Source organism: Miscanthus floridulus, chromosome 3 (assembly GCF_019320115.1).
Source record: "Miscanthus floridulus cultivar M001 chromosome 3, ASM1932011v1, whole genome shotgun sequence".
NCBI classification, from domain to species: domain Eukaryota; kingdom Viridiplantae; phylum Streptophyta; class Magnoliopsida; order Poales; family Poaceae; genus Miscanthus; species Miscanthus floridulus.
In genome coordinates, this window is record NC_089582.1 from 11,045,356 (window position 1) to 11,072,666 (window position 27,311).

Below are 27,311 nucleotides of genomic sequence, written 5' to 3' on the forward strand. Positions count from 1 at the left end.
ACATGTCAGGTGGTGAGACTTGAAGCACATAATATGTTGTCTAAAGACACTACACTGCATGCAAAATACGTGTGGATGAAGCATTATAAGGAACAGCAGTCTGATCATGAGCGAATTTTGATTAAAGGGATCCTGCTTGGAAGGAAGCTTGAAGAGATAGGAGATGACATCCGCTGGAAGATACTAGCAGATTTCTAGACTGAGATGATACTATTCATAGCTCCATCACACAATGTAAAAGCTCGTATCGAGCACCTGGCAAATGGAGGAGAATTTCAGACTCATCTTTGGGCCTTGCTTTTCCACGCTGGCATTCTAGAGAGAAGAAAGTGTAGAGCTTCGACTGGTGCAAATGGGCTTAGCAGTTTAAGGCCTTGACACTGCCTTTGGCAACGTAATGGGACTCTTGCTTTGCATTTTTTTTTATTCAAAACTTTGTAATAATGGGCTGTGTACATCCTTGGATGTAGAGGCCGGATATTTGTTTTATCCATTATCTAAAAAATGAAATTGCAGAGAAATATGATAATGGGTTGCCCGAAATACACAGGATGTGCCATAGTAATTCCCAGGAAGAAGCTTTGGTGCAGAAGCCACTAAAGTACGCACAGTACTCGGACAGTTTTGTCAGAATGTCAAGATGGCTGTTGAGTTTTCCTTGGGCATTTGCTCCTATTTCACAGTAACCTGTTGCAACGTGCCAAGTCCAAATAACATGCACCTGCAGATTATTGTCCCTTTCCTGGGCGCTGCTTGTGCCAGATTCCAGCTTCATCTCGTCGTGCCTGCAAGCCCACAAAAGGTCACCTGCTCCACTGGACAGTGTTAGAATAAATTACTGCTTTCCTTGTGTGAACACAACAAGGGAAGGCGGCGCCGAAATGACCCCTTGCTATGATAATGTAGTCGCTGTAGGTGCAGGCACTGCACGGCTCACCTGCAGCACTGTAGCCACATTCAGAGTCCGGCGCAGAGTCAGCCATGTATGTTATCTAGTTACTGTTGCAGCATGTGCGCTGTAATAGGACTAGATGGATAGAGGTGTATAAATGGACTACAACGACAACTCAGTAAAGAGAGTTCAGATTTATCATCTCCCATACAGGGCTTCGGCCAACGCTGGTGTCTTGTACTGTGTGTATGCTCTGTTCTCCCTTCTTCTTCTAGCTCTAGCCATAGTGTGTGGGACAGACAACGCTTGTTCGTGGTCGGCACGTCTAGTGGGTGCTCGGCAACACTAGCGGGTGCTCGGCAAGACTGGTGAGTGGTTCACTCACCTGAGCCGGTGATCCTGTGGGTCAACAACTAGTATCGGAGCCGTATAAGCATCGTCGCCAGACTAACCGCTGGCGATGACGGGCGGTTCGGAGATGCGCGACAGCAGTGGCACTGTTGTGGCGGCCCAGCCACAACCGGAGGTCGTTGTTCACACGGTGCGGGAGGTCAGCGGCACCAGTTGACCGACGCTGACTCGCATCAACTATGGAGAGTGGTCGGTGACCATGAAGGTCAAGCTCAGAGCCCGACGGCTCTGGAATGCTATTGACAAGGGCACCGACAATGAGAAAGATGACATGTCAGCATTGGAGGCTATCCTTGCTGCAGTACCGGTGGAGTACAGGGAGCCGTTGGGGGCGAAGAGCTCGGCTAAGGAGGCGTGGGAGGCTATTGCGGCGATGCGCGTCGGTTCAGCTTCTGAAGCAGGAGTACGCCAACCTCAAGTTCAAGGATGGTGAAACGGTGGAGGACTTCTCCCTCCGCCTACAGACGCTCATTAGCAAGATGAAGAGCCATGGCGTCACCATCGACGAAGAGGAGGCGGTCTCCAAGTACCTCCACTCCGTGCCGGCAAAGTACATCCAGTTCGCTCTCTCCATAGAGACGATGCTGGACTTATCCACCCTCACCATTGAGGATGTGACAGGCCGTCTGCGGGCGGTGGACGAGCGCCTAGAGCAGGCAACAACAACGAAGGACAGCGGGAAACTCCTGCTGACGGAAGAGTAGTGGGCTGCTCAGAGGAACTCCGGGAAGGTAGCCTCCTCCAGCCGCGATGGCAATAGCAAGCGCCGCGATAAGGCTTCTTCGAAGAAGAAGCAGGTCGACCCCAACGTCTATCGGCACTACGGGAAGATGGACCATTGGGCACGGGAGTGCCAAAATCGCAAGCAGGAGAAGAAGGCTGAGGCTCATCTGGCGCAAGCTAATGATGAGGATGAGGCCACTATCCTGATGGCGATGTTCTGTGCACTGCACGACGTTCAGGCTGAGGAGAAGAAAGAGGCAACGACGGTGGAAGGACCTAGGAAGGCCCTGAAGACTGTCAACCTCGACGAACCACGCGCCCAAGTCCACATCGGACGTGTGGCTACCGACCAGGAGCAGTGGTGGTATCTAGACTCTGGTGCCAGCAACCACATGACGGGCTCCAAGGCATCCTTCTCCAAGCTCGACGATGATGTTACCGGTACGATGAAGTTTGGTGACGGCTCAAGGGTGGCTATCCAAGGGCGCGGCACCATTATCTTTAGGTGCTAGAACGGGGAGCACCGCGCGCTAACGGATGTATATTACATCCCGCAACTACGTTCCAGCATCATCAGCATTGGTCAGCTAGATAAGCGCGGTAGCGAGGTACTGATTAAGGATGGAGTCCTTAGGATCAGAGACCGGGAGCAGCGACTTCTCGCCAAGGTGAAGAGGTCCCTGAACTGGCTATACCTGCTCAACCTGAAGGTAGAGCAGCTGGTGTGCCTGGCGGCAAGGCACTCCGAGGAACCGTGGATGTGGCATGCCCGGTTCGAACATCTCAGCTTCGACGCCCTTGGTCGGCTGGAGAAGATGGTCTGAGGGCTACCCCACATCAAGCATGGAGGCGAGATGTGTGACAGCTGCCTGGCCGGGAAGCAGAGGAGGCTACCATTCCCAAAGGCGGCCAAGTATCGCGTGAAGGATGCTCTCGAGCTTGTCCACGGTCACCTCTGCGGGGCGATCACGCCTGCTACAAACGGTGGTCGGCGGTACTTCCTCCTGTCCATGGATGATTACAGTCGCTACATGTAGCTGCAACTCCTGACGAGCAAGGACAAAGTGGCGGCAGTAATCAAGAAGTTCATGATGCGTGCGGAGGTCGAGAGCGGCAAGAAGCTCCGAGTGCTGAGGACTGATCGCGGCGGCGAATTCACTTCGGTGGAGTTTGTTGCGTACTGCGCAGATCAGGGTGTGGAGCGACACCACACCGTGCCGTACTCACCATAATAGAATGGCGTGGTGGAGCGACCAAACCAGACGGTGGTCAGCATGGCCCGATCCATGATGAAGGCCAAAGGCATGCCGGCAAGGTTCTGGGGGGAGGCGGTGACCATGGCGGTGTTCATCCTCAACCGTGCTCTGACCAAGGCCCCGATGGGCAAGACGCCGTTCGAAGCTTGGTATGGGTGCAAGCCAAGCGTGTCCTTCCTCCGGACATCCTCCGGACATTCGGCTACATTGGCCACGTCAGGAAGACGAAGCCAAACCTCACCAAGCTAGAGGACAGGAGCACACCCATGGTGTTCCTAGTCTACGCAGAGGGTACCAAGGTGTACTGGCTCTATGACCCATGCTGAGACAAGGTGCTTGTCTTGTGCGATGTCATGTTCGACGAGGGGGCAGCTTGGGACTAGAGCAGCCCGAGCAAGGGGGAAGCAGGCGGCTTCACCAGCACCTTCGTCGTCGAGCACTTGGTCATCCACTGTAGTGGAGATGCTGGGGAAGAGGTGTCGAGCACTCTAGGATGAGCGCCGAGCACTCCAACGGTAGAGCCGAGCACGCCAGGAGTGGTGCTGGGAGGTTCTACAATGGTGGCGACCACTCTAGGACGGGTGCCGAGCACTCCCATGGTGGAGCCAAGACGTCTTGCAGTGGTGCCGACCACTCCAAGACTGAGGCTAGACACTCCTACAGTGTGGACGAACACTACAGGAGTTATGACGAGCTATCCAGAAGTAGTGTCGATCACTATAGGTGTTGTGCCGAGCACTTTGGTGGAACAGGGAACTCCATCGACGCCGATCGAGTTCGCCTCACCTCCAAGTGATATCACTAAGTTCGTGGATGCCTTCCACGATGGTGAGGAGGTGCGGTTCCGCTGGCTGGACGACATCGTCGGTGGCAGAGGACCCTTAGGACTGGCTGGTCGGCTGCTCAATGACATAGAGCCGCTGCTTGTCAGTGCAGAGGAACCACCCACGTTCGCGCTGGCCGAGCGGGACGGAAACTGGCAATGGGCGATGCTGGAGGAGATGAAGGTGATCGAGGAAAATGAGACATGGCAGCTCATTGATCCACCTCTAGGATGCCGTTTGATCAGCCTGAAGTGGGTGTACAAAGTCAAGCGGGACGAGCTCGGCGCCATTCTCAAGCACAAGGCACGCCTCGTCGCCCGAGGCTTTGTTCAGCACGAGGGCATAGACTTCGAGGAGGTCTTTGCGCCAGTAGCGCGCATGGAGTCGGTCCATTTGCTACTAGCCTTGGCAGCAGCAAAGGACTAGCGCATCCATCACTTGGACGTTAAATCGGCTTTCCTCAACGGCAACCTGGCGGAGACGGTCTTCATCAGGCAACCTCCAAGTTTCGCCGTCAAGGGAGAGGAGCACAGGGTGCCTCGACTACGCAAGGCGCTCTACGGGCTACGGCAGGCCCCACAAGCATGGAACGCCAAGCTTGACGCCATGCTGGGCGAGCTTGGGTTTCAACGGTGCGCAACCGAGCATGTGCTCTACACGCGGCGATGGGGGAAGGAGGAGCTCATCATCGGTGTGTATGTGGATGACTTGATCGTCACCGGTACATGCACGGAGGACATCAACGGCTTCAAGCGCGAGATGGCGGCTTGTTTTTGAATGAGCGATCTCGGCGCACTCTCCTACTACCTCGGCATCGAGGTGAGACAAGGGAAGGAGGAACTCACGCTCGGTCAGAGCGCGTATGCCTCCAAGCTATTGGAGCGGAGTGGCATGGCTGAGTGCAAGCCATGCGTGACTCCGATGGAGAAGCGGCTGAAGCTAACGAAGGCTAGTACCGCGGCGAAGGTGGATGCAACACTCTACCGAAGCATCGTCGGTGGTCTGCGCTACCTAGTCCACATGAGGCCGGACATTGCGTTCGCCGTGGGCTACGTCAGTCGCTTTATGGAGGATCCCAGAGAGGATCACTGGGCTGCGGTGAAGCGGCTACTGTGCTACGTCAAGGCGACGGTAGATCAGGGGATCATCTTCCCAAAGACCGGCGAGAGTAGGGTGTGCAGCTCACTGTGTTCAGTGATACAGACATGGCAGGGGACATCGACGGACGACGGAGCACCTCTGGCGTGCTCGTCTTCCTCGAGTCGGCCCAATTTCATGGCTGACGCTGAAACAGAAGGTGGTGGCGCTATCTACGTGCGAGGCAGAGTACGTAACGGTGGCCACAGCGGCGTGCCAAGTTGTGTGGTTGCGCCAGCTGCTGGGCGAGCTGACCGGCGTGGAAGCTCACCCACCAGCACTGTGGTGGACAACTAGCCCGTCATCGCCCTCGTGAAGAATCCGGTTCTGTACGACCGGAGCAAACACATCGACGTGAAGTTCCACTTCCTCAGGGACTGTGTTGATGGAGGGCAGATCATCATCGAGTTCGTCGAAACTGGTCGGCAACTCTCGGACATCCTCACCAAGCCGCTCGGACATCTTCGACTCATGGGGCTGAAGGAGATGATCGGTATGGAGGGATACAAGGGATAACAGTAGGTTTAGGGAAAGAATTGTTAGAATAAACTACTGCTTTCCTTGTGTGAACACAGCAAGGGAAGGAGGCGCCGAACCGGCCCCCTACTGTGATACTGTAGCCGCTGCAGGTGCAGGCGCCGCACGGCTCACCTGCAGCACTATAGCCACATGCAGAGGCCGGCGTAGAGTCAGCCCTGTATGTTATCTAGTTACTGTTGCAGCATGTGCGCTGTACTAGGACTAGATGGATAGAGGTGTATAAATAGACTACCACGGCAACTCAGTAAAGAGAGTTCAGATTTGTCATCTCCCATATAGGGCTTCGGCCAACACTGGTGTCTTGTACGTGTGTGTATGCTCTGTTCTCTCTTCTTCTTCTAGCTCTAGTCATAGTGTGTGGGACGGACAACGCTTGTTCGTGGTCGGCACGGCTAATGGGTGCTCGGCAACACTAACAGGTGCTCGGCAAGACTGGTGAGTGGTTCACTCACCTGAGCCGATGATCCTGTGGGTCAACAGACAGCACTGATGATTCTGCATTTGTAAGGAAACCTTGAGGACGTTCAAGGGACTGGAGCAGTGCCTCCTTCACTTCTGCAGGCAACTCTATCAGTTTCCCGGTCCAAGGTTTTACATGGGAGAACGTACTGAAATAGGATCGACTGGGATTGTAGCGCTCTGATTCAAATAACGAGTACATCCGAAGCTTGTTTTGCCAGTTGCATTCATTTTCTTGACCAAACCAGTAGTAATATTTGTTTGTGATGGATGCACCAATCCTATAATAATATTGCTAGGAGTCTCTTCACTGTTCAGTGCTTGCTGCTCTCGACTCTGACAGAGTGACAAGCCAAATACACTTTGCCACAAATGGTCGTCCAGTAAACCAGCAGCTGTAGAAATTCAAGCACTGCAAAGGATTCAAACAACAGTAGTGATGAATGTTGGAAATAATCCTGTGTCTAGGTCCATAGCATTTACTTTAGCTAAATTTCAGCATGGAGTAATAAGAGTAGAGTCTGTCTACTGTACACACGTGTGTTTTAACATAAGCCAACACATGGTTGTTGGCTGTATGAAAAACACACAGATTTCAACATAGAAAAAACCATGTGTTTTTGGACTAGTTAGCACATGGTTGTTAGATGTCTAAGAAACGCATGAATTGAAACACTGGAAAAAAAACATGTGTTTTAAGAGAATGCAACACACAAATTCCATCAGGCAAACAAGGCCCACAACTGTTGTTCAGCCCAATAAAGACATGCCAGAGAGGCCCACTAACTAAGAAGACAGAGAGATCTAGTTTAGCCCAGAGCCCAATAACTAAGAAGACAGCGATGAGATCAGATCTCTTCGTGGGGAAGCCAATTCGTGGAGATCAGATCTCTTCGTGGGGGCAAGCAAAGCACTACTCTGCGTGGAGATGAGATCATATCAGAGCACGGCAAAGGAGAAAACAACCGGCAGATAAAAGATGAAGATCTCCTCTGCGTGGGGGCAAGCAGACCAGAGGAAAGGGGCAACCAACCAACACATTCAAGAGGAACCACTAACCTCAACAGCCAAGGTAAGCACACCGACTTCCTCGTAAAGATGTAATCCAAGATTGCTAGTATTTGCTGCAACCAAATTCAGGAATCAGAAATACAGATTCGCAAATTAAGGAACTCAGGAAACAAAAATACAGAATACCTAAAAACAAATTGCATATTTCAAATACTGCAACTGGTATTTGCTGCTAATGTAATTATACTGATTAAACAAGCATTTTTTAAAAAGGTAAAGTGAAGCTTATATGTGTTTTTGTTTTGTTTCTCTAAAGTTATTTAAATTTTCCACTCTTGACCTTTTGATTGAGACTCAGCAGCTAGAAATCATAAATAAATTTATATTCTGTATCTGACCCTTGTCTTGAAGGCAAGGTGCTAGCTATAGGTTGACTTACACCTTAGTAACAGAAAACAAGTATGAAAAGCAACATCAACATAGAATGGACAGTGATTACCTCTTAGTGAATAGAGAGGCATGAAATCTTTAGCCATGCCATCTGCTTCATAACTGCAAGACAATAAGTACCATCTGGATCAGGTTCATTTTTTTAGATGAAGACATGGGTTTATATATGCAAAACCCCAAATCACAGGTACCATCTGGACAAGGTAGTAACAGAAACAAAATAGCTACCTGTACTGGGAAAAGGTCAAGTGGTTTGATTACATAGCATTCAGTCTGAGCTAGGTGGTTCAAAGAGTTCTACGAATTTACACTAGTTACCTGTATTTAGGTTTGCTTGGGGGTTCTACCACTGGCGGTGTATTCTCTATATTTGCGACATCCTCCTTGTCCTCAACAGTAGGAGGCACAGGAGGCTCAATATTCTTTACTGGTGCCTGGCTAGATTCCTCTGGACACATAAACCAATTAACACTAGCTGAAGTTTATTTTGCTCACCAGTGATGCGCTCTTCACATTCCTTCAATAGACGAGTAAACCTTGAATCACCTGATGCATAGGAAGAACCCAACTCAACAGCAGCCTTTGCAGTTTGGTATTCTTCAAGCTTAATGCATGTAGCACTGTAAACAAGAAATAACTTAGTACATAGACAAAAATGTAGCAGAGGGAATTATGGGAGTGTTCATGTATAACTTTTATTGAAAAAAGAAGAGTGCCACTAACCATTTCTGGTAGTAGGCTTTATGCATCGTAGGATCAAGTTCAAAAGCTTCTGCAAGTTTAGTTAGTAATTCCTTTAGTGCTATACATTTATTGTATTAAAAAACAAATATGCAAGCCAATGATGGTAGCATGAATAACACTACAAACTATGCTTTCTATTTCTGGATGTTTTAACAGAACATGAATCTAGAAAGAAGAACAAGGCTACAGGAAATGTTAGAGGCACAATATCAGATTCACAATTATGAGGATATGATTCGCCAAGAAGAAAGCAACAATGATGTAAAATTACTCCTAATTCAAAACAGTTGACACAAACAATAAATAAATGAGAACTAATGGCTTCTTCATTTTCTTGCAGGTTTCAATTGCTTCCCTTATGCAACTAATACAAGCACCAGTCGAGTTTGATCAACTACTTGAGGTAAGAAACACAATTCAATGATGCAATGAAAAGCTATGTAAGTACTCACCCGCTTGCTTTTTTATGAAGCAGAATAATATGTATGTCACAACAAGTAGATGTGATGATTATCCAACATCAGTGAAAGTCACAAGAAGCAATTAAGGAAGTGCAGTCAGCTCCTTACCAAATATTTGCAGGCACAAATTGTTCCAGTCACCTTTTAAATACCTACAGATACAAAAAGGTGAGCAAAATCATTGCTCAGAATCAAAAAATGCTAACATAAGAAGGTTGTTTTCGACTATAATATATTTCAATGCAGGGAGGCTACACTGAACTTATGATGGAACAGATCAGGAACTCTCAGGAAGATAATCAGACTGACTGGAATATGCAGGTAAAATTTTATAATACCAGTACACAAAAATTACAATTCATACATATGTAAATTACACACATATGTGCAATGTAATTTCAGCATAATAGTACTTTAATTTCAATGCTTCATTATAAACTGTGCAGCAACATGAAGAGATGTAAGGATCATTAACAAAGATGATACTTGGAAATGACAGGAATGAGGTAAAACTATATTATATATGCTTGTCAGACTAGTTGTGTTATATTATAAATGGTAACCATTCTCATTATCAAACAAATAAAATAGAATATGAGACTTGAAGATCTAGATGGAATCTTTGGACCACAAACTGACTGGTCAATATCAGAGTCAAGGCTGTCATATCAGGTACATACAGAAAGCTGAGCCAATTTGATTACATTTATAAGCAATACAAATATGTACTGGCATCAAAGTAAAACTTATCTTTGCAAAAATAGGATGGAGAAATGGCAATCATCGCTGATGATGATGGAGCAACGACAAGCATAGCTGATGATGATAGATCTGAAATTCAACAATACCATTGGTAAACTGATGTATTCAACAACATGGACATTGATGAGGTACATAAAAAATTATCTCTTCAACTATTTCAGTCCACACTGAAAAAAAATTATTTGTATTATAAATCGCATTACTCAGAAACTGAGACTGCTGCTAATATATTTACAGGTGCAGCATGAAAATCAAGATGACCAACCAACAATGGGAGAAAATGACTTGAGGATCATAGCAGTAGAACCAACAAGTTCAGATATTACATCAACAGTAACAGATGATAATGAACATGTAAATGGTAGCTAGGAACTGACAGAGGAAGAGATTGAAGAATTCATAAAAAATGAGCAGGTTGCAGCATCTGAAGGCAACAATGCACCAATCAATAGCAAGTACACCCCACAGCTATCGATGGAATTTAAAAGTAGGGATGATGCTCACCATTTCTTCAACTTCTATGCGTTCCTAGCTAGATTTCAAGTTGCCATAACACATACAACAAGAACTCAAAGTAAGAAGAGAAATAATGAGGTAGTCAAAGTGACAATGAGATGCACTCATCAAGGAAAAGAAAAGGAACCAAAGTGTTTAGAGCAAGAAGAAGCTGAAGTAGACAAGGATGTTGGAAAGAAACCCATAAGAAGAAGGAAAACAAATGTTCAGCAGAAGTCAGATTATCCTTGTGTTATGATGGTGAAAGAAGAAGGAGCTGTATGGAAGGTTAAAACTCTTGATTTGGAGCATAATCATGAGTTATGCCCTGGAGACAGGGATCAGCTATTTTCTGGTCACAAGTATATGATAGAAATGGAAAAAGGACTTATCAAGACTCTGAACGATAACAATATCCCGACTAGGAAGATGGTTTCTATTCTATCGTATCTTAGAGGGGGGCTTACAGCTATACCGATGAAAAAGAAAGATATCAGCAACTACAGGACAAGGCTGAACAGAGAAGTTAAAGGATCAGATATGACACAAGTACTGGATTATTTCAGAAAGAAACAAACTGAGGATCGGTCTTTCTTTTACAAGTTTGATTTAGATGAGGACAAGAGAGTGAGAAACTTGTTCTGGGCAGACTGTTCTTCTATGAAATATTATGCAGATTATGGAGAATGTGTAAGTTTTGACATGACATATATGACCAACCGATACAACTTACCTTTTGCACCATTTGTTGGAATCACCGGACATGGGCAAAGTTGCCTTTTCGGATGTGCTTTCCTGCATGATGAGACAGTGGACACTTTTAAGTGGGTATTTCAAGCTTTCCTTCAAGCAATGGGAGGAAAACACCCTCAAACAATCATCACAGACCAAGACATGGCAATGAAATTAGCAATAGAGCAAGTCTTCATAAACACAAAGCACAGAAATTGCTTGTTCCACATAAAGACCAAATGCTACAATAAGAATGTTAAGGTCTTTGCAGCAAACGAAGGACTATATGAAGACTTCGAAGATATAGTGAACAATAGTCTAATGATGGAAGAATTTGAGCGACTTTGGAAGAGAATGATTGAGGAAAGAAACCTTCAAGGGAATAACTACTTTTCCAAGATGTGGGAAATGAGGAAAAGGTTTATCCCGGTCTACTACAAAAATGACTTTTTCCCTTTCGTACAGACCACATCCAGGAGTGAGGCAACAAATGCGAGGTTCAAAGACAATGTAGGGCCAACCTATAGTATCAATAGCTTTCTGAAAGAGTACAATCGGATTGTTCATACCATAAATCGAGCAGAAAGGCTAGAGGACAGCTATAGCAAGCAGAAAAGGCCAAAGGAATTTATATTCGGCTATAGAATAGAGCAGCAGGCACAACAGCTATACAACAGAAATATATTCAAAAAGTTTCAGCTACAACTGAAGGCAACATCAAGGTTGAACTATAGGGAAACTAAAGATGGAAAAACATTTGAGGTGTGGCAAAAAAGTAACCAGATTCAGGAGGTTCATAGGTTCAGGGGATATACAGTAAACACTGAACTAACACAAGGAGAAGAAGAATTTACCTGCATATGTGCAAAATTCAGCAAAGATGGCATACTCTGCTCTCATATCCTGAAAATAGTCATTGAAAAGGAAATCAGCACAATTCCAGACAAATACTTCTTAGACAGGTGGAGAAAAAAGGATATGAAGGTACATGTTAAAAGACAAGAAGAAGAAACACTTGAAACAAGCTCATTGTTGAGATTCAACATATTATCCAGGAGATCAACAATACTGAATTCAAAAGGATCAAAAAATGAAAAAGCCATGGAATACCTTATGGCAGAATTCGACAAGATGGAAATCAATTTAGATAGAATACTATGTGCTCAGCAAACAGGTGAAGCACAAAATGACCAGCAAGGAAATGAAGAAGGACAAACTATAGCAGCACAAGCTGGAGATCCACAGACTGAAATAGATGATCCAGAAAGAATTCAGAGAAAGGGAAGGCCACCTAAACCTGTCAGAATGAAGACACATATAGAAGAAATAAAGAAGAAACTGATGGCAGCAGAAAAGAAGAAAAAGAAGAAAACAAATGACACAGACAGTGCAGGTATAAAATTTAAGGACATACAAATAGAATTTGAATCCAAATGCAAAAATTCTTATTTATGTGAACTAATAATGTTTTGTAGGCTCTCCGGTGAAGCCAAAAAGAAAGAAGAGGAAGGAAACATCAAATGGTAGCACTGATCCCGAAGCCACACCACACTAAGGACACGGTGATCAAAGACATGCAGCAATTCACGATGATCAGCCGATAGAAGCAAAATTTAAGTAGCCAACATATTTATGTAATTTATGTAATGAGCAGGATATTACAGACCTTAAATTAAATTATGCCTAGATCTAAAATTACATATGCTTAGAACTACAATTGCAGTGCCCAATATCTGCAATTTATATTATTGGTGATTGCAATTGTGAAACTCCAAGTAGTACAGATAGAGTGATAAGTACAGTTACCCAAATGTACAGATGAAAGGGTCATAAGGTGCCTGAGTAAGTATTCAGAATCTGACCTGTTTCACCTCTCCATACCACAGACAGGGAATAGCGACGAAACCGACAACACCAGGAACAAGGCATAGTAGAGCAGGCTGCAATAAGCCCCAAAAATAATTATAGTATTAAACAAAAACTGACCCTTGAGGGTTGCCAATAATTGACAATTCATAAATTTTCAAATTTCCTTTAACTGTAGCACAACAAAACAACTAAAGATGATTTCTATCCTATCATTGTCATGGTCTGAACAAGCAAACACAAGAGATGAAGCCAGTTTGATTCCTTTATCTTAAAAAATGAAAAAAAATTATGCGCAAACAGAAGAAATGGATGGACAGACAAAGACTAATATACCGAACACACCAAAATGTTGTTGTTTTAGCTTCAAGCAGAACAGACAAGAAAAATCCCTGTGTTGTACGCACCCAATTAGAATCTTCATCAGAAAACACTTATGAATGTTATCTTAGAAAATACAGAATATCGAACACAGTCGATAGTTGACAGGATGCTGATATTTATTTAGAAACCAACAAGAAAAATAGTAACAACCAAGCCAAATAATTGAACTTGATGACATCATACACTGTTGGGAGTTGGCTGCTTGTCATGAATATAGATAAAGTATTATCCATTCTCCTCCATTAACCACACACACAAAATTTGAGGGACACATATATAGATTGGATGTAGTAAGCACCTACAAATGGTGTAACAAATATAGGCAAACAAAAGAAGCATAGGGACTGACCAAGATCAATATTTGGATGGCTTCAAGTAATTTTGCAGCGGCACTAGCTGATGGTTGTGAGCTTGTGTTCGACAACCGAAGTGCCTGTCACCTCTATCTCTTCAGCTCGGTTCTTTTTCAGATGGGAGCAAGTACATTCTCCTGCATGCAACCAACAGAGTAACTAGTGAATTAGTCTCACCACAAGAGATTACACAAATTTTAAATGAGAATTTGATGAAAACTTTCTAGATTTACTTAGCCTTCACTTATTCAGACATACTTGCAGAATATATAGATCAACTAGCACAAAAATGACAAAATCACTGACAGATGAACAAGCACTGCATGCAAAACGAGATCTACAGACAGCACCAAAAATGGAGACTGTGGTGACTTAAGACTTGATATTTAAGAGTTAGTCTGTAAAACAAAGAGATGGGGAACATCTATTTGAAATCCTAGGATTTATTTATGCCATTATTAGCTACATTTTAGAACAAGGAAGATCCTAGGTGTGTGCTGGCACAATCACAATAAACAGAATACAATTTTTACTACAGAAAAACAAAGACAAATATTTCAAATGTGTTACACAAATCACAAAAACAATTTTTTTTCTATGGAAGGACAAAGACAAAAATACGGTGTGTGCTAGCACAAATCACAAAAAACAAAGGACAATGAGGCAAATAGTTCGACGCCAGCATATTGCATACGCTCAGAATTACAATTGCGGTGCCCGATACTTGCAATTTCCATTATATCTTATTGCAATTTACTACTTATAAATGTGCAATCAATAAATGGATACTAAACATAGCTTTCTTGTATAGTATAATAGAGTTAAAAGATGTGAGTTCATTATATTCTACTACAATAGCCACAAGACAGCCCAGCTATCCAAAACCATCAGCTACTAGTTTGAGGTTCAATTAGCTGAAGCTAGCATGCTAAACTATCAAATGACTTTATCAGGTAATTATGATGTCAAAAGAAATACAAATGTATTAGCAACCATCAGACAATCAAGTACACAAGTAGGAAATTAACATTAGGAGAATAGGTTAGCACATTAAACTGAGATAACAGAAATACAATGAGTGTATCGTACCGCCTTAGCCACCTTGTATTCGTTAACAGCCTTGTGAGAAGTGTAGGAGAACTTGGTGTTAGGGCCCAATTCAGGGACAACAAAATGGCTGTAAAAGTAGAACAAAGTTTGTCAAAAAAATATTCAATACAAAATCTGAAACTGAAATTACCATTAGTAGCAGGCAAAGGACTTACTAGTTGGTGTCGAACCACTTGGTCATCTCCATAGCAGGGACAGTGGCATTGCCCCTGGCCATGGAGAAGTAGGTGTCAAACCCAATCTCTCCTCCAGTCCATGAGTAGCGCTCTGGGACAGCGCCGAGCATGGCGGTGTGTGTTGACACAAATCACAATTAACATATTTCAAGATGTGTTAGCACAAACAAGTCACAAGAGACAATTTGGAGCACACAATAATAGAGAAAGCACACACTAACCGGATCAGACATCATCTTTCGAAGAACAGGAGGGACCTCCACAAATCTCAAGCTTGTCCTTGTCTTCGCTATCAAAGGTTACTACACTGACACATAGTGGACAAAAATAACAAACAAACAAAGAAGAACATAAACTTAGAATAATGGTTCAAAAAACAGTTAACATCAAGCATCCAAACAAACCATCCAACCAAATATTATCATCCACTTTAGTTTAGCCTCTTGACTGTAGATTAATATTTACAACCATTTTAGCACCAACTATTCTCATCAACGTAGCTGCTTCTTTACAAAGTACCATGCACTCATAGCATGAACCTACATACTACATGACAGGAACCTAAACACAAGATCCAAACACAACACGTAGGTCATGCTCTCTTATAGTACTGTTCGTAGACCTGAGAAAAAAATATTAGAAACAAAAATCAATTGAGTACATGATGGAACAATACACAAAGTGACATTGCAACTAGTACTACCTCAGCATCATATTTCATCACTTTAGATCGACCATCTTCAGAACTATTGTATTCATTGAAAATCATGTCATTGATGTACTTGATACGAAGATGCCCAATATCAGCTTCACAAAACTTGTCCATCAAATAGACATTTAGCTCCCAAAGCTCTAGATTCTTCATCGCAAAGATACCACTATCATTGCTAAAGCTAAAACAAGATATGAGAAAGACAAGACAGAATATTATAAGCACCACACAAAATGATATGATCTAAAAAAAAGACTGTACACTACCTACTTCTCAGTCTGCTGAGGTACATCTGCATAGATTACTTCATATCCATGGAACCCAAAGTCAATTTGAACAACTTCACTCCAGACTGTGGTCAAGTTTGGTATCTAAAAGCAGGTAGAGGAAATAATTAGAGTGCAAATATATATTTTTTCTTATTTGAACAAAATTTCACATTGCATTCAAACAAAATGATGTGAATCCATGTGCTGCTGCCACTTACAAATTCATCACGGACAGCTTTATGGAAATGTGAGTCTGCTCCAAAATGTAGAGTACAGGAATCCAAGATTACAATCAATCTTCGAGTGATATACACAACAACCACATACCACCGATCATGGAAGAGAATTGGAAAATAAAGCTGACAAAATAACCCAAAATGAAAAGGAAGGGATTATTAGCACAACTGCAATGCACACAACATATGTGCTAAAGCTTAAAAAAATTAAAAGAATGTGTTACTCACATATTGGCTGTTTGCTAATGACCTTGCTCGACCAGCACCCTTAAAGCATTTCACTGCATTATCATATAGCTCCTTCTCCTTGCTATCATTAGGACCGTGATTTCCAATAAAATAGTCCTACAAAAACAGATTGGTCAATATTATTTTATTTGATATAGTTACCACATGTAATTGAGAAAAAAGAGAAACAAATGACACTTACACCAACTTTAGAGAAGAAATAATGCTTGTAAGAATTCTTAGGGTGTTTCCTATGGAATAACAATCTGCACAAAGCATTCACTACAAAGTAATGGACCTTTCCTTGAGGCTTAAGAGAACTTGCAAGTGCACTTAATTTCACAACCACTTGCCCATAATCGATTACTGCAAGACTGAGACAAATGAAAACAATTCATAATTACTTGATTCAAGTCTACTCAAGAGTGGTGAAAATGGTAAGGACGTTGTAAACATTGAAAACTTTCTTGGAATGTTCAGTTTCTGCCATCTTCAAAACAACCTCATATATGTCAGTTTCAAGTCTGGAGACTGTTATCTTCGAATGAGGCATCATATAAGGGCTCAACTTGTATTTGCTTGGGATCACTGTCCTCCTAGGACGATGAACAGCCAATTTTGCACTAGAAGAGTACCAAGGACCTTGGTTTGAAAAGGACTCAGAGTCGTCTGATAAACCATTGCTTCCCATACTTTTTGTAGAAACAGAAGTCCCACTTCGATGGGATGGAAGAGGTGTAGGTGCCTACAAAATCAAGAAAAAAACATAAAGTTGTTCGAAAATCATAAACTAAAAATTGACATAACAGGTACCTCTATTATGTCTGATTTAAAATTGACATAATAGAGGTATAAAGAATGGGACAATAGAAATGCTTCTATTGCCTTCATTGTCTATATATACACCACTAGTACCGCTAAGGTTGTTGATGCAAAAGTGGATCTGCAAACACAAAGGGCTAATACCCAAATCGATATCCAAAGCGTGCCAGTCGATTTGACCTGTTAATCTACAAGGATGAAGATACGAGCACTTTGGTCCTGACAACAGCGATACGCCCGGAAGTCACGGCCAAGAGGTACTCACGCGGAACTCGAGAATCGCCGAAGGTCGCACTGAAGCGATACAACTCGCCAAATCAATGAGAACTCGTAAAAGGAAAAATATGCAAATTGACGAAGTCACCGAAAAGTAAGTAGATGCAAATAGGAGTAAAAATTGGTTTTGATATTGATTGATATATCTTTATTACATTTCCCCTCAATCGATATTTATACCCTGATCTAAAGAGACATAACCAAATACAACTAGGACACCAAGTCCATATCTAAGGAAACACGTGACTCTTACATGAATCATATTCTAACAAATATAGAAAAGGAAATCAACTCCTAACTATTTCCCTATCCGCCTTAATTATGATGGAAATCTCACCGACCTCCATTTCCATCAGCATACTTCCTATTTCATCGACAGTAGTCTTCAAGCCTTCCTTCATCGGCATCGACAATAACATCTCCAACCTTATCGGCAACGCTCGAGTCTAAATCAACCTTTCCATCGATCACCACCATTCATCGGCAACCATCTTTACAAGCTGATTTTCATCGGCTGTCAGCGTATACAGTAACTTTCCTCCTGCCGATTAGCCCACTCTGATCATTTTGACACGTGCAAAAAACGGTGTCAACACATGCCCCCCAATTTTGGAGTATAAAACCATTAATGCTCCGAAATTTACTCCAGATAACGTTTGCCTTCACCCAATTACCGTAACTCATCCTCCAAACCAAAACTTGATCTGTTATCAAATCTAATCAAATCTAGTCCTGATTCACGCACCTCAGCAAATATCGCACAATTTCCAACCACTCTTGCCCTGATTATGGTTAAGATACCGAAACAATAATCCATCGGCAAGATCCTAACATAATAATGCCGCCATTTTCAGAATTAAAATATCCTATACCGAGGTCTCTTCCAAGTCATGATTACTTGCCATCGAATCATCTGTACAATCCCTTGATTATCGTGCGAACAGTTACCATATCCACCTAAACCACCTCGACCCACATGCACGCGGCATAGAGATAAGTCCAAAATACCCCTACTCCGAGCGGCTTATAAATAGATTTCTCCGGAACGCCCGTCTTCTACCCTCAGATTCCAATCTTTGGCATTCTCTCTTTCTGGCGGCGACTCCGACGAACAACTGCGCGACCTCAACCAACAAGACCTTTTCTCCAGCATCAACCTCGAGTCTCCGGCTTGTGCCCCCATCCACCTCAAGATAATGGCAATCAACTTCGACGTCCCTACGGTTCGTTCCACTTCCATTACCTTTTACCTCGATTCCTCTGGTCTTTACGAGTTCATACAGTTGGTAATTTTTTCTCCTTTTCTTTGTTCTTTGGATCTTCTAAACTTAGGAACTTCGCAACAAATTAGTTATTCCAACCGATCAGCCGCATGTCTAATGCCTAGGACCAATGGGCAACCCAGATCCAACTGATCTGATTAATGCCGAGGTTAACAGAATCCCTTTTAGAGCCCAAAATTTCTCTCTGAATTTATGGAAAGATACATTCCGATCTTGGCCCAATACCACCAAAGGGTGGAAAGATTAGTACTTGAGGGTCAACAGGTTGATGCAAGTACACGGGGCAGAACGGAAGCTAGACCAATGCATTAGGCTATCTATTGCCGATATGCAAAAGAACGAGTCAATGATGATTGCAGCTGCTTACTTCTGGTCAGACACAACAAACACTTTTATGTTTGGACATGGCCCAGCTACTCCCACACTTGCCGATGTCTACATGCTCACTGGCTTGGATATTTCAATTGCCGATGAAGGCTCCATCTATGGCAGAAAATCTGAATATAGGGTGAATACCCGCAACATCGGCGGTTGGACAGGATACATTCAAGAATGCCAGAAGACCGGGACAGTTAACCAGAGGGAACATGCCACATTCTTGAATATGTGGTTAGAAAAATTTATCTTCTGTGGTCGATCAGTAGCACCAACCAACGCCTTCCTCCCCGCGGCTGAACTCTTGGCTAATGGTGTAAGGTTCCCTCTTGGCCGATACCTTCTGAGCTCCACCTATCATCTTCTTCATCAAGTGTCTCAGAAACTTTTGCTTGGCGAACCCATCGGCAACTTAGGAGGCCCGTGGTGGTTTATCAACATGTGGCTGAATGCCCATATGCACAAACATTTGCAATGGGACTTCTTCGCCCAACAATTCCCACGAGAAATTGCTGAAGACCATGTACTTGGGGATGAGGAATCGGCAACACGCTCACCTCTCAATTTTGGTGAAGCCATAATTGTCCTCCCTGGAACAGAGGCCAATGAAGACCAGATCGGCAGATTCTTCCAAAGCTTCTACAATGGTCTTTCTCGTGATCATAGGGCCTGGGTACCTTATATTGACGAAGAAAACAGATTCCCCCTTCTTTTCAACTTTGCCGATGACACTCTGAATCAGGATAATGAACTCATGATGGCCATCATTACTCCCAGGGCAATCCCAGTAAACACATTCGGTAGCGAAAACATCTGCTCACACATATCGGCACATGATCGACCCTGAATACGCCATCCCCGATGACGCAGTAAGTTTCTTTTTAACTCCCTTCTGCTTTTTCCTTTCATATATCGGTAACTGACTTTCTCATGACAGGTTAACAACCTAGCACCATCTATGAGCAAAAGTGGGAAACCCTTCAATCTTCAGCCTGTTTCCCCGATGTCACCGATCGGCTACAACGCCCCCACCTTAGCTGCTTTGACTCACTAGAAGACCCGTGCCAAGACCATCACCTCAAAGTCCAAATTGGCTATAGCTAGGGCCACTCCATTGGCTGCTGCTACAACCCTGATCAAGGCATTCAAGGTAACAACCCTGTTTATTTGTACTCATGCCGATCACAAACTGTATTAACATTAATCATCAGGGTGTAAGAGCCACTACTGGATCGTCATCGGCAATTCCTCCGACATCAAGCACCACTACCTCTGGCAAACCTTCAGAGGTATTCCTTTGATTTTACATTTTACCTGTTAAATATCATACCTTACACTTGTTTTACAGCAACAAATGGGTATATCGGCAAGCGTACCAGATGTTCAAGCTCCACAACCAACAAATGCCGATGCCCCCCAGCCAACCATTGCTGAGGCCCAAGCAAAGCGCAAAGCCTTAACAGATGCCGAGGCACAACCAAAACGACAGAAGTCCATGCCGATCCCCACATCTGCCCCAATGTCTGCAAGCCGGCCAGAATCAGTCGATGCAACTGAGCAAGCAGTTAATCCTCCTGTACAGGACATACCATCGGTCATCATACCCCAAGGGCCAACCACCGATGAGGCCACAGAAGATATCCCATCAGCAAGCTCAGCCGATCCTCCACACAGCACGCTCCAGGCTTCTTCCTCCAGCCAAATACAGGAAATTGCCTTGAAACAGGTAAGCCGATTGACCTAGTCGATTTACAATATTCATACTTATCCTTAACTGACTTCTTTTTCTTTTTCTCAGGAACAAGACTCCCCAAACAGCCTATTTTCCTTTGCCATTGACGTTTCTGACGATGATGGAGAGGAAACAAGTTCTTCCCTTGCACTAGGAACAATATCGGCAGAAATTAAGTCCAAGCTGGAAGCTCTCCTGAACTTGTTACAGCAGGATACCACCCAACTGGTAGATGACTCAGACCCCGCAAAGGCAATTTTCAAAACAATCCGTGGCCAGGTCCCTGCCGATGTTGAAGAAGTACTCTTCCCAACAGCCCATTTAGAAAGCCGCTAACTGCAATATCAACGGGCTGCTCAACGCATTGCCGATAGAGCAGCTCAGGCTCAACTCAAAGAAGAGATGCTACAACTGAAACAAATTGCCGATGAGAAGCACAAGGGCATCGGCAACTTGCAGACTTCGGGCGCTGAACTTAAGCAGAAAATCTTAGATTTATCGGCAAAGAGGATGACTCTATTGGCTGAATTGAAAGAAGTCGAGGCAGCCTTAACTCATGCCCAACAAGAAGAAAGCCAGCTACCCAATGCCATCAAGGCCCTTCAGCAAGAAAGAGACATCCAGGCTCGCAAAGCCTTGGCCATGAAGAAAAAACTCAAGCCTGTGGAGGGTGCTGCCGATGAAGACATCAAAGAAATGAAGGAAGCCGACCAGATTCGCCTGCGTGCGATATTGGCTATCCAATCCTTGTTAAACTTGTAAATCTTGTCTATTGCATCGGCACTTTATGAGACATTGACATCCTTGTATAATTCTAGCCGATAGGACTGTTATCGGCACTTATACCTTTATGCATCCATCCAGATACTAGGGTAATATTTCTTTAAATATTTTCCATTTAATGCTCTGGGAAACACAACCCCCTCAAGGGTTTCTAGAATATATGCGTTGCCAGGAACAGACTGATTTATCCGATATGGACCTTCCCAATTAGGAGACCACTTTCCAAACTTTGAACTTTTAGTCCCAATCGGTAAAATCAATTTCCAGACTAGATCTCCATCGGCAAACTCCTTTACCTTCACCTTCTTGTCATACCATCTGGCTACTCTTTTCTTATTTTCTTCGATGCTAACTAAAGCCCTTAACCGATGACCCGCCACATCTTCCAACTCATCCTTCATAAGAGTATCATAATCATCGGCTGTCAGCTGATTTTGAGAACGTATTCGCCTAGAGCCAGTTTTAATTTCCCAAGGCAATACTACGTCGTGTCCATATACTAACTGATAAGGCGTTACTTTGGTTGCACCATGATATGACATCCGATATGACCACAAGGCTTCATTTAATACTGTATGCCACATCTTAGGATTTTCTTTAATTTTGCGCTTAATGAGTTTGATGATCCCTTTGTTAGAAGCCTCAGCCTGACCATTAGCTTGAGCATAATATGGAGAAGAATTTAAAACTTTAATTCCCATACCTACAGCAAACTCATCAAATTCTCCTGATGTAAACATAGTACCCTGATCGGTAGTGATAGTCTGAGGAATACCAAATCGGTAAACAATATGCTCTTTCACAAAATCGATCATATTAACCGATGTCACCTTTTTTAAAGGAATTGCCTCAACCCATTTTGTGAAATAATCGGTAGCAACCAGAATAAATTTATGTCCTTTGCTCGATGGCGGATAAATCTGACCGATGAGATCGATAGCCCATCCCCGAAACGGGCAAGGTTTGATTATAGGGTTCATAGCCGATGCAGGCGCTCTTTGAATATTACCAAATTTTTGACACCCCTGACATCCTTTAAAATATTTAAAACAATCTTCAAGAATAGTCGGCCAATAGTATCCATTCCTTCTGATCATCCACTTCATCTTGAAAGCCGATTGATGCGCCCCACACACTCCTTCATGAATTTCACCCATCAAGCTTTTCGATTCATCACTGCTAACACATCTGAGTAAAACTCCATCTATAGTTCGATAATATAATTCATCATCGAGGAGCACATACTTGGTAGCTTGGAACCTTATACGTCTTTCAACCTTTTTATATGGATCCTTTAAATAATCGACAATCTCCTTTCTCCAGTCATCGGTATCGACTGCCGATGTTAGCACTTCCTGAATAGGCTGATACCCTGAAGCATGCTGAGCTAGTCGATTAGCCTCCTCATTATGCAGTCGAGAAATATGTTCAAGACGAAAATCTCTAAATCCTTTCAACAATTGCAAACATCTTTCATAATACGAAATCAAAACTTCACTTCGGCATTCATAAATCCCAGCCAATTGATTTATAACTAGCATAGAATCACCAAAGATTTCAACAGCATCGGCACGTATCTCCTTCAGCAATTCTAACCCTTTTATCAAGGCTTGTTATTCAGCCTGATTATTTGTCGATGTAGCAACAATCGGCAATGAAAACTCATACTTCCTTCCTTGAGGTGAAATCAATACAATGCCGATACCTGCTCCTTCACCACATGTGGACCCATCGAAGAAAAGTGTCCAAGGAGCAACCTCCAGAGAGTCCACTGTATTACAATGCTGAGTAACAAAATCAGCCATAACTTGCCCCTTAACTGCCTTAGTCGATTCGTAACGTAGTTCAAATTCTGATAATGCTAAAATCCACTTGCCGATTCTACCACTTAATATCGGCATCGACAGCATATATTTGACTACATCGTCTTTGCATATGACCGTACATTCGACAGATAATAAATAATGTCTTAATTTGACACAAGAAAAGTATAAACACAGACATAATTTTTTGATGGTCGAATACCTTGTCTCAGCATCCACTAATCTTCTGCTCAAATAATAAATAACACATTCTTTCCCTTCAAATTCTTGAATAAGAGCTGAACTGATAACGGTATCATCAGTTGACAAATACAACCTGAAAGGTTTCCCATGTTGAGGTGGAACTAGCACTGGAGGATTTGTTAAATATTTCTTAATTTCATCTAGGGCTAACTGCTGCTCAGCTCCCCATACAAATTCCTGATCGGCCTTCAATTTAAGTAATAGACTGAATGCCTTGATCTTACCCAACAGATTAGATATGAATCTTCTAATGAAATTAATCTTATCGATCAAAGATTACAATTCAGTTTTATTGGCAGGAGCAACCACCTTGTTAATTGCATCAATAGACTTCCTACTGATTTTGATGCCCCACTGATGCACCATAAAACCCAAGAATTGACCTACCGATACACCAAACGCACATTTATTAGGATTCATCTTCAATCCATGCTTCCTTGTGCACTCCAGTATCTTTCGTAGATCGGCTAGATGTTTTGTGATATCTCCAGACTTAATCACTACATCATCAATGTAGATCTCCACTAATGTGCCGATGTATTCATGAAAAATAAAGTTCATAGCTCTTTGATAAGTAGCGCCGGCATTTTTCAAACCAAACGTCATGACTATCCACTCAAACAGCCCTACATGACCTGGACATCTAAAAGCAGTCTTGGGAATATCTTCTTTAGCCATGAATATTTGATTGTAACCTGCATTACCATCCATGAAGCTGATAATTTGATGTCCGGCTGCAGCATCAATCAACAAATCAGCAATCGGCATTGGATAGCCATCCATCGGTATGGCTTTGTTAAGATTCCTGAAATCAATACAAACACGAAGTTTTCCATTTTTCTTATAAATAGGAACCACATTAGAGATCCACTCTGCATATCGACACTGCCGAATAAACTTTGCTTCTGTTAATTTAGTTATTTCGGCCTTAATGTCAGGAAGTATATTAGGGTTGCATCGGCGCGCTGGCTGCTGATGTGGCTGAAATCCAGATTTGATAGGTAACCGATGTTCAACTACCGATCGGTTTAATCCAGGCATCTCAGTATAATCCCAAGCAAAACAATCTTTATACTCTTTTAACAAATCAATTATTTGCTGCTTACACTTGGAATCTAACTTAGCACTAATAAAAGTAGGTCTTGGCCTATTGCCATCACCAATATCTACTTCTACTAAATCATCTGCCGATGTAAACCCTTGGCCTAATTTTCCATCATCGGCAAACCTATCCATTAAAACTCTTCTTCAGAACCGACTGCTTGGATCGGTGGAATTTCATAATCAACAACTCTAAGGAACTCTTTTTCCCAAACTTCTCCTGATATGCATTTAGTTCGCTCATAAGTATCTGATTCTGCCGATGCGATGATATAAGAAGAATCACCAGGGACAAACTCAATCTTATCCCCAATCCACTGTACGAGACATTGATGCATTGTAGAAGGAACACAACAATTAGCATGAATCCAATCCCTCCCTAGAAGTAGATTATATGCACCCTTACCGTTAATAACAAAGAACGTCGTCGGCAAGGTTTTGCTGCCGATAGTCAATTCAACGCATACTGCCCCTTTAGCCGGTGACACATTGCCTTCAAAATCCTTCAGCATCATATCGGTTTTGGTCAAGTCTTGATCTCCCTTACCAAGTTTCCGATACATCACATAAGGCATAATATTAATCGCAGCCCCTCCATCGATAAGTATCTTAGATACAGGCTGCCCATCAACTCTGCCTTTCACAAACAAAGCCTTAAGATGCTGTCTCTCGTCATCGGTAGGTTTCTCAAAAATAGCCATCATTGGATCTAGTGTCAACTGAGCTACTTGATCAGAGAGAACAACTTCTTCCTCATTATCAGATAGTGCCAAAAACTCCATCGGCAACATGAATACCATATTAACATCTGCCGATGGACCCTTATTTTTGTGTTTTACCTGCCACTGCTGATGACCAGACTTCTCATTGGAGGAATTTTCCTCTCGGTATAAATCCTCCTGATGCTCACGTTGCATCCTCCTTTTCTGTGTCTTTGTCAGACCCTCCGGGCACCATCGAGGAAACTTGGTTTTCCAAACCGGCTGATAACAAGTCCTAGTTGATTCTACACGGCGTATATTAGGGTCCCTGTAGAATATTTCTTCATCAGAAACTCTTGCGTTTGCCATCTCCTCAAGCTCCTCTTGATTCCTTGGAAAATATCCAGCGCGTTTACCAAGCCTCTCATGTACACTAAGTCTGCTCCCCAGCCGATCATGCATTGATGCTCTGCCTCTGATCAGCTCATTGATAAATAAACCCTGATTGCCAGGTTGAAACCTCCTTTCCGACCGATTGACCCCATAATAACCATTACACTCAGGGCAATTTTCAACAGTTGGCAATTTAATACCTTCTTCCCAGCAATGTATGAAAAACGGGCACCTCCAATGATCTTTTTGCCGATACCATTCTTCCCGACGTCTCTCTTCTTGCTGTTGTCGATATCGGTCATTACGCTGACGCCAACCCTCCTGCTGCCTTCGATGGGTAATCATAATGCCAGGTCGAGGAGGATTTTTGGAACTACTGCTTCCTCCCAGCAAACCCTTACTTTTTGCATCATCGGTAGTTATCCGATGTTGGGGATCCACTGATGCGTTTTTCTCAGCAGCCTCTAACGTCAATACCTTGGTCTTCCCTTTGGCCTCCAACATATTTGCTGGAAAAGGGTGTTGATCAATTTTCATCGGCTTCTGGGCCTTGGAAGTACCAAACTTAATTCTCCCAGATTCAATAGCCGATTATAACTGTTGCCTGAACACCTTGCACTCATTTGTACTGTGTGAAGTTGCATTGTGCCATTTGCAGTACAAGGTCTTCTTCAACTCTTCTGCCGATGGGATCACATGATTAGGTGATAGCTTAATTTGGCCCTCTTGAAGCAGAAGATCAAATATCTTGTCGGCCTTGGTGATATCAAAGGTAAACTTTTCTGGCTCTTTCTGACCAAAGGGACAAGATATCGGCTTTTTATTCTTAACCCACTCAGCTAAGCCGATAACTGGTTCTTCATCAGAATCAGAATCTCCTACTTCTTCAACAAATGATACTTTTTTACTCCAATTCTTTTTAGGTTCAAAAACCCTAGTATCTTGATCAGAGATCCTTTGCACAAGATGACTGAGGCTTTCAAACTCCTGAGAAGCATATCTGTCTTTAAGATGTGGCAATAACCCTTGGAAAGCCAGATCGCCAAGCTGCCGATCATCCAGCACCAGGCTATAGCACTTATTTTTTACATCTCGTAGCCTTTGCACAAAGCTTTCTACCGATTCATCATTACGCTATCTCAATTTTACTAAATCGGTAAGCTTCTTTTCATGGATTCCAGCAAAGAAATACTTATGAAATTGTTTTTCTAGATCAGCCCAAGTAATAATAGAATTTGGTGGTAATGAAATGAACCATGTAAATGCTGATCCAGACAAAGATGATGAAAACAATCGAACTCTTAATTCATCTCTGCTAGCTGCCTCTCCACATTGAATAATGAAGCGATTGACGTGTTCTATTGTTGATGTATCATCTTGCCTAGAGAATTTAGTGAAATCTGGTACCTTGTACCGATTTGGGAGAGGAATTAAATCATATGCAGGAGGGTATGGAGTCTGATAAGAATAAGTATTGACCTTGGGCTTTATTCCAAACTGATCCTTCATAATTTCTGCTATCTTATCGGCCCAAAAAGCATCAGCCTC

The 27,311-nt window shown here is 43.1% G+C and overlaps 3 protein-coding genes across 3 annotated transcripts; 1 reads left to right on the forward strand and 2 right to left on the reverse strand.

Annotated features, from left to right (window-relative positions):
• Positions 1-7,283: 7,283 nt before the first annotated feature.
• LOC136543135 (protein SGT1 homolog) lies at positions 7,284-8,452 on the reverse strand. The gene is made up of 5 exons (XM_066535676.1): positions 8,427-8,452; positions 8,199-8,323; positions 8,022-8,151; positions 7,753-7,805; positions 7,284-7,366 (listed from the first exon to the last, which is right to left on the reverse strand). The coding sequence occupies exons 1-5, from the start codon at positions 8,450-8,452 to the stop codon at positions 7,284-7,286; spliced, it is 417 nt and encodes a 138-aa protein (XP_066391773.1).
• A 154-nt stretch (positions 8,453-8,606) lies between these two features.
• Positions 8,607-12,452, forward strand: LOC136543136 (protein FAR1-RELATED SEQUENCE 5-like). Its single transcript, XM_066535677.1, has 6 exons — positions 8,607-8,708; positions 8,788-8,850; positions 9,155-9,229; positions 9,908-10,024; positions 10,085-12,290; positions 12,373-12,452. Exons 1-6 carry the CDS (start codon positions 8,607-8,609, stop codon positions 12,450-12,452), a joined length of 2,643 nt encoding a protein of 880 aa, XP_066391774.1.
• Positions 12,453-15,401: 2,949 nt separating this feature from the next.
• Positions 15,402-17,736, reverse strand: LOC136543137 (uncharacterized). Its single transcript, XM_066535678.1, has 8 exons — positions 17,671-17,736; positions 17,117-17,174; positions 16,925-16,976; positions 16,530-16,605; positions 16,232-16,348; positions 15,986-16,126; positions 15,769-15,869; positions 15,402-15,679 (listed from the first exon to the last, which is right to left on the reverse strand). The coding sequence occupies exons 1-8, from the start codon at positions 17,734-17,736 to the stop codon at positions 15,436-15,438; spliced, it is 855 nt and encodes a 284-aa protein (XP_066391775.1). The 3' UTR covers positions 15,402-15,435.
• Between the last annotated feature and the right edge of the window lie 9,575 nt (positions 17,737-27,311).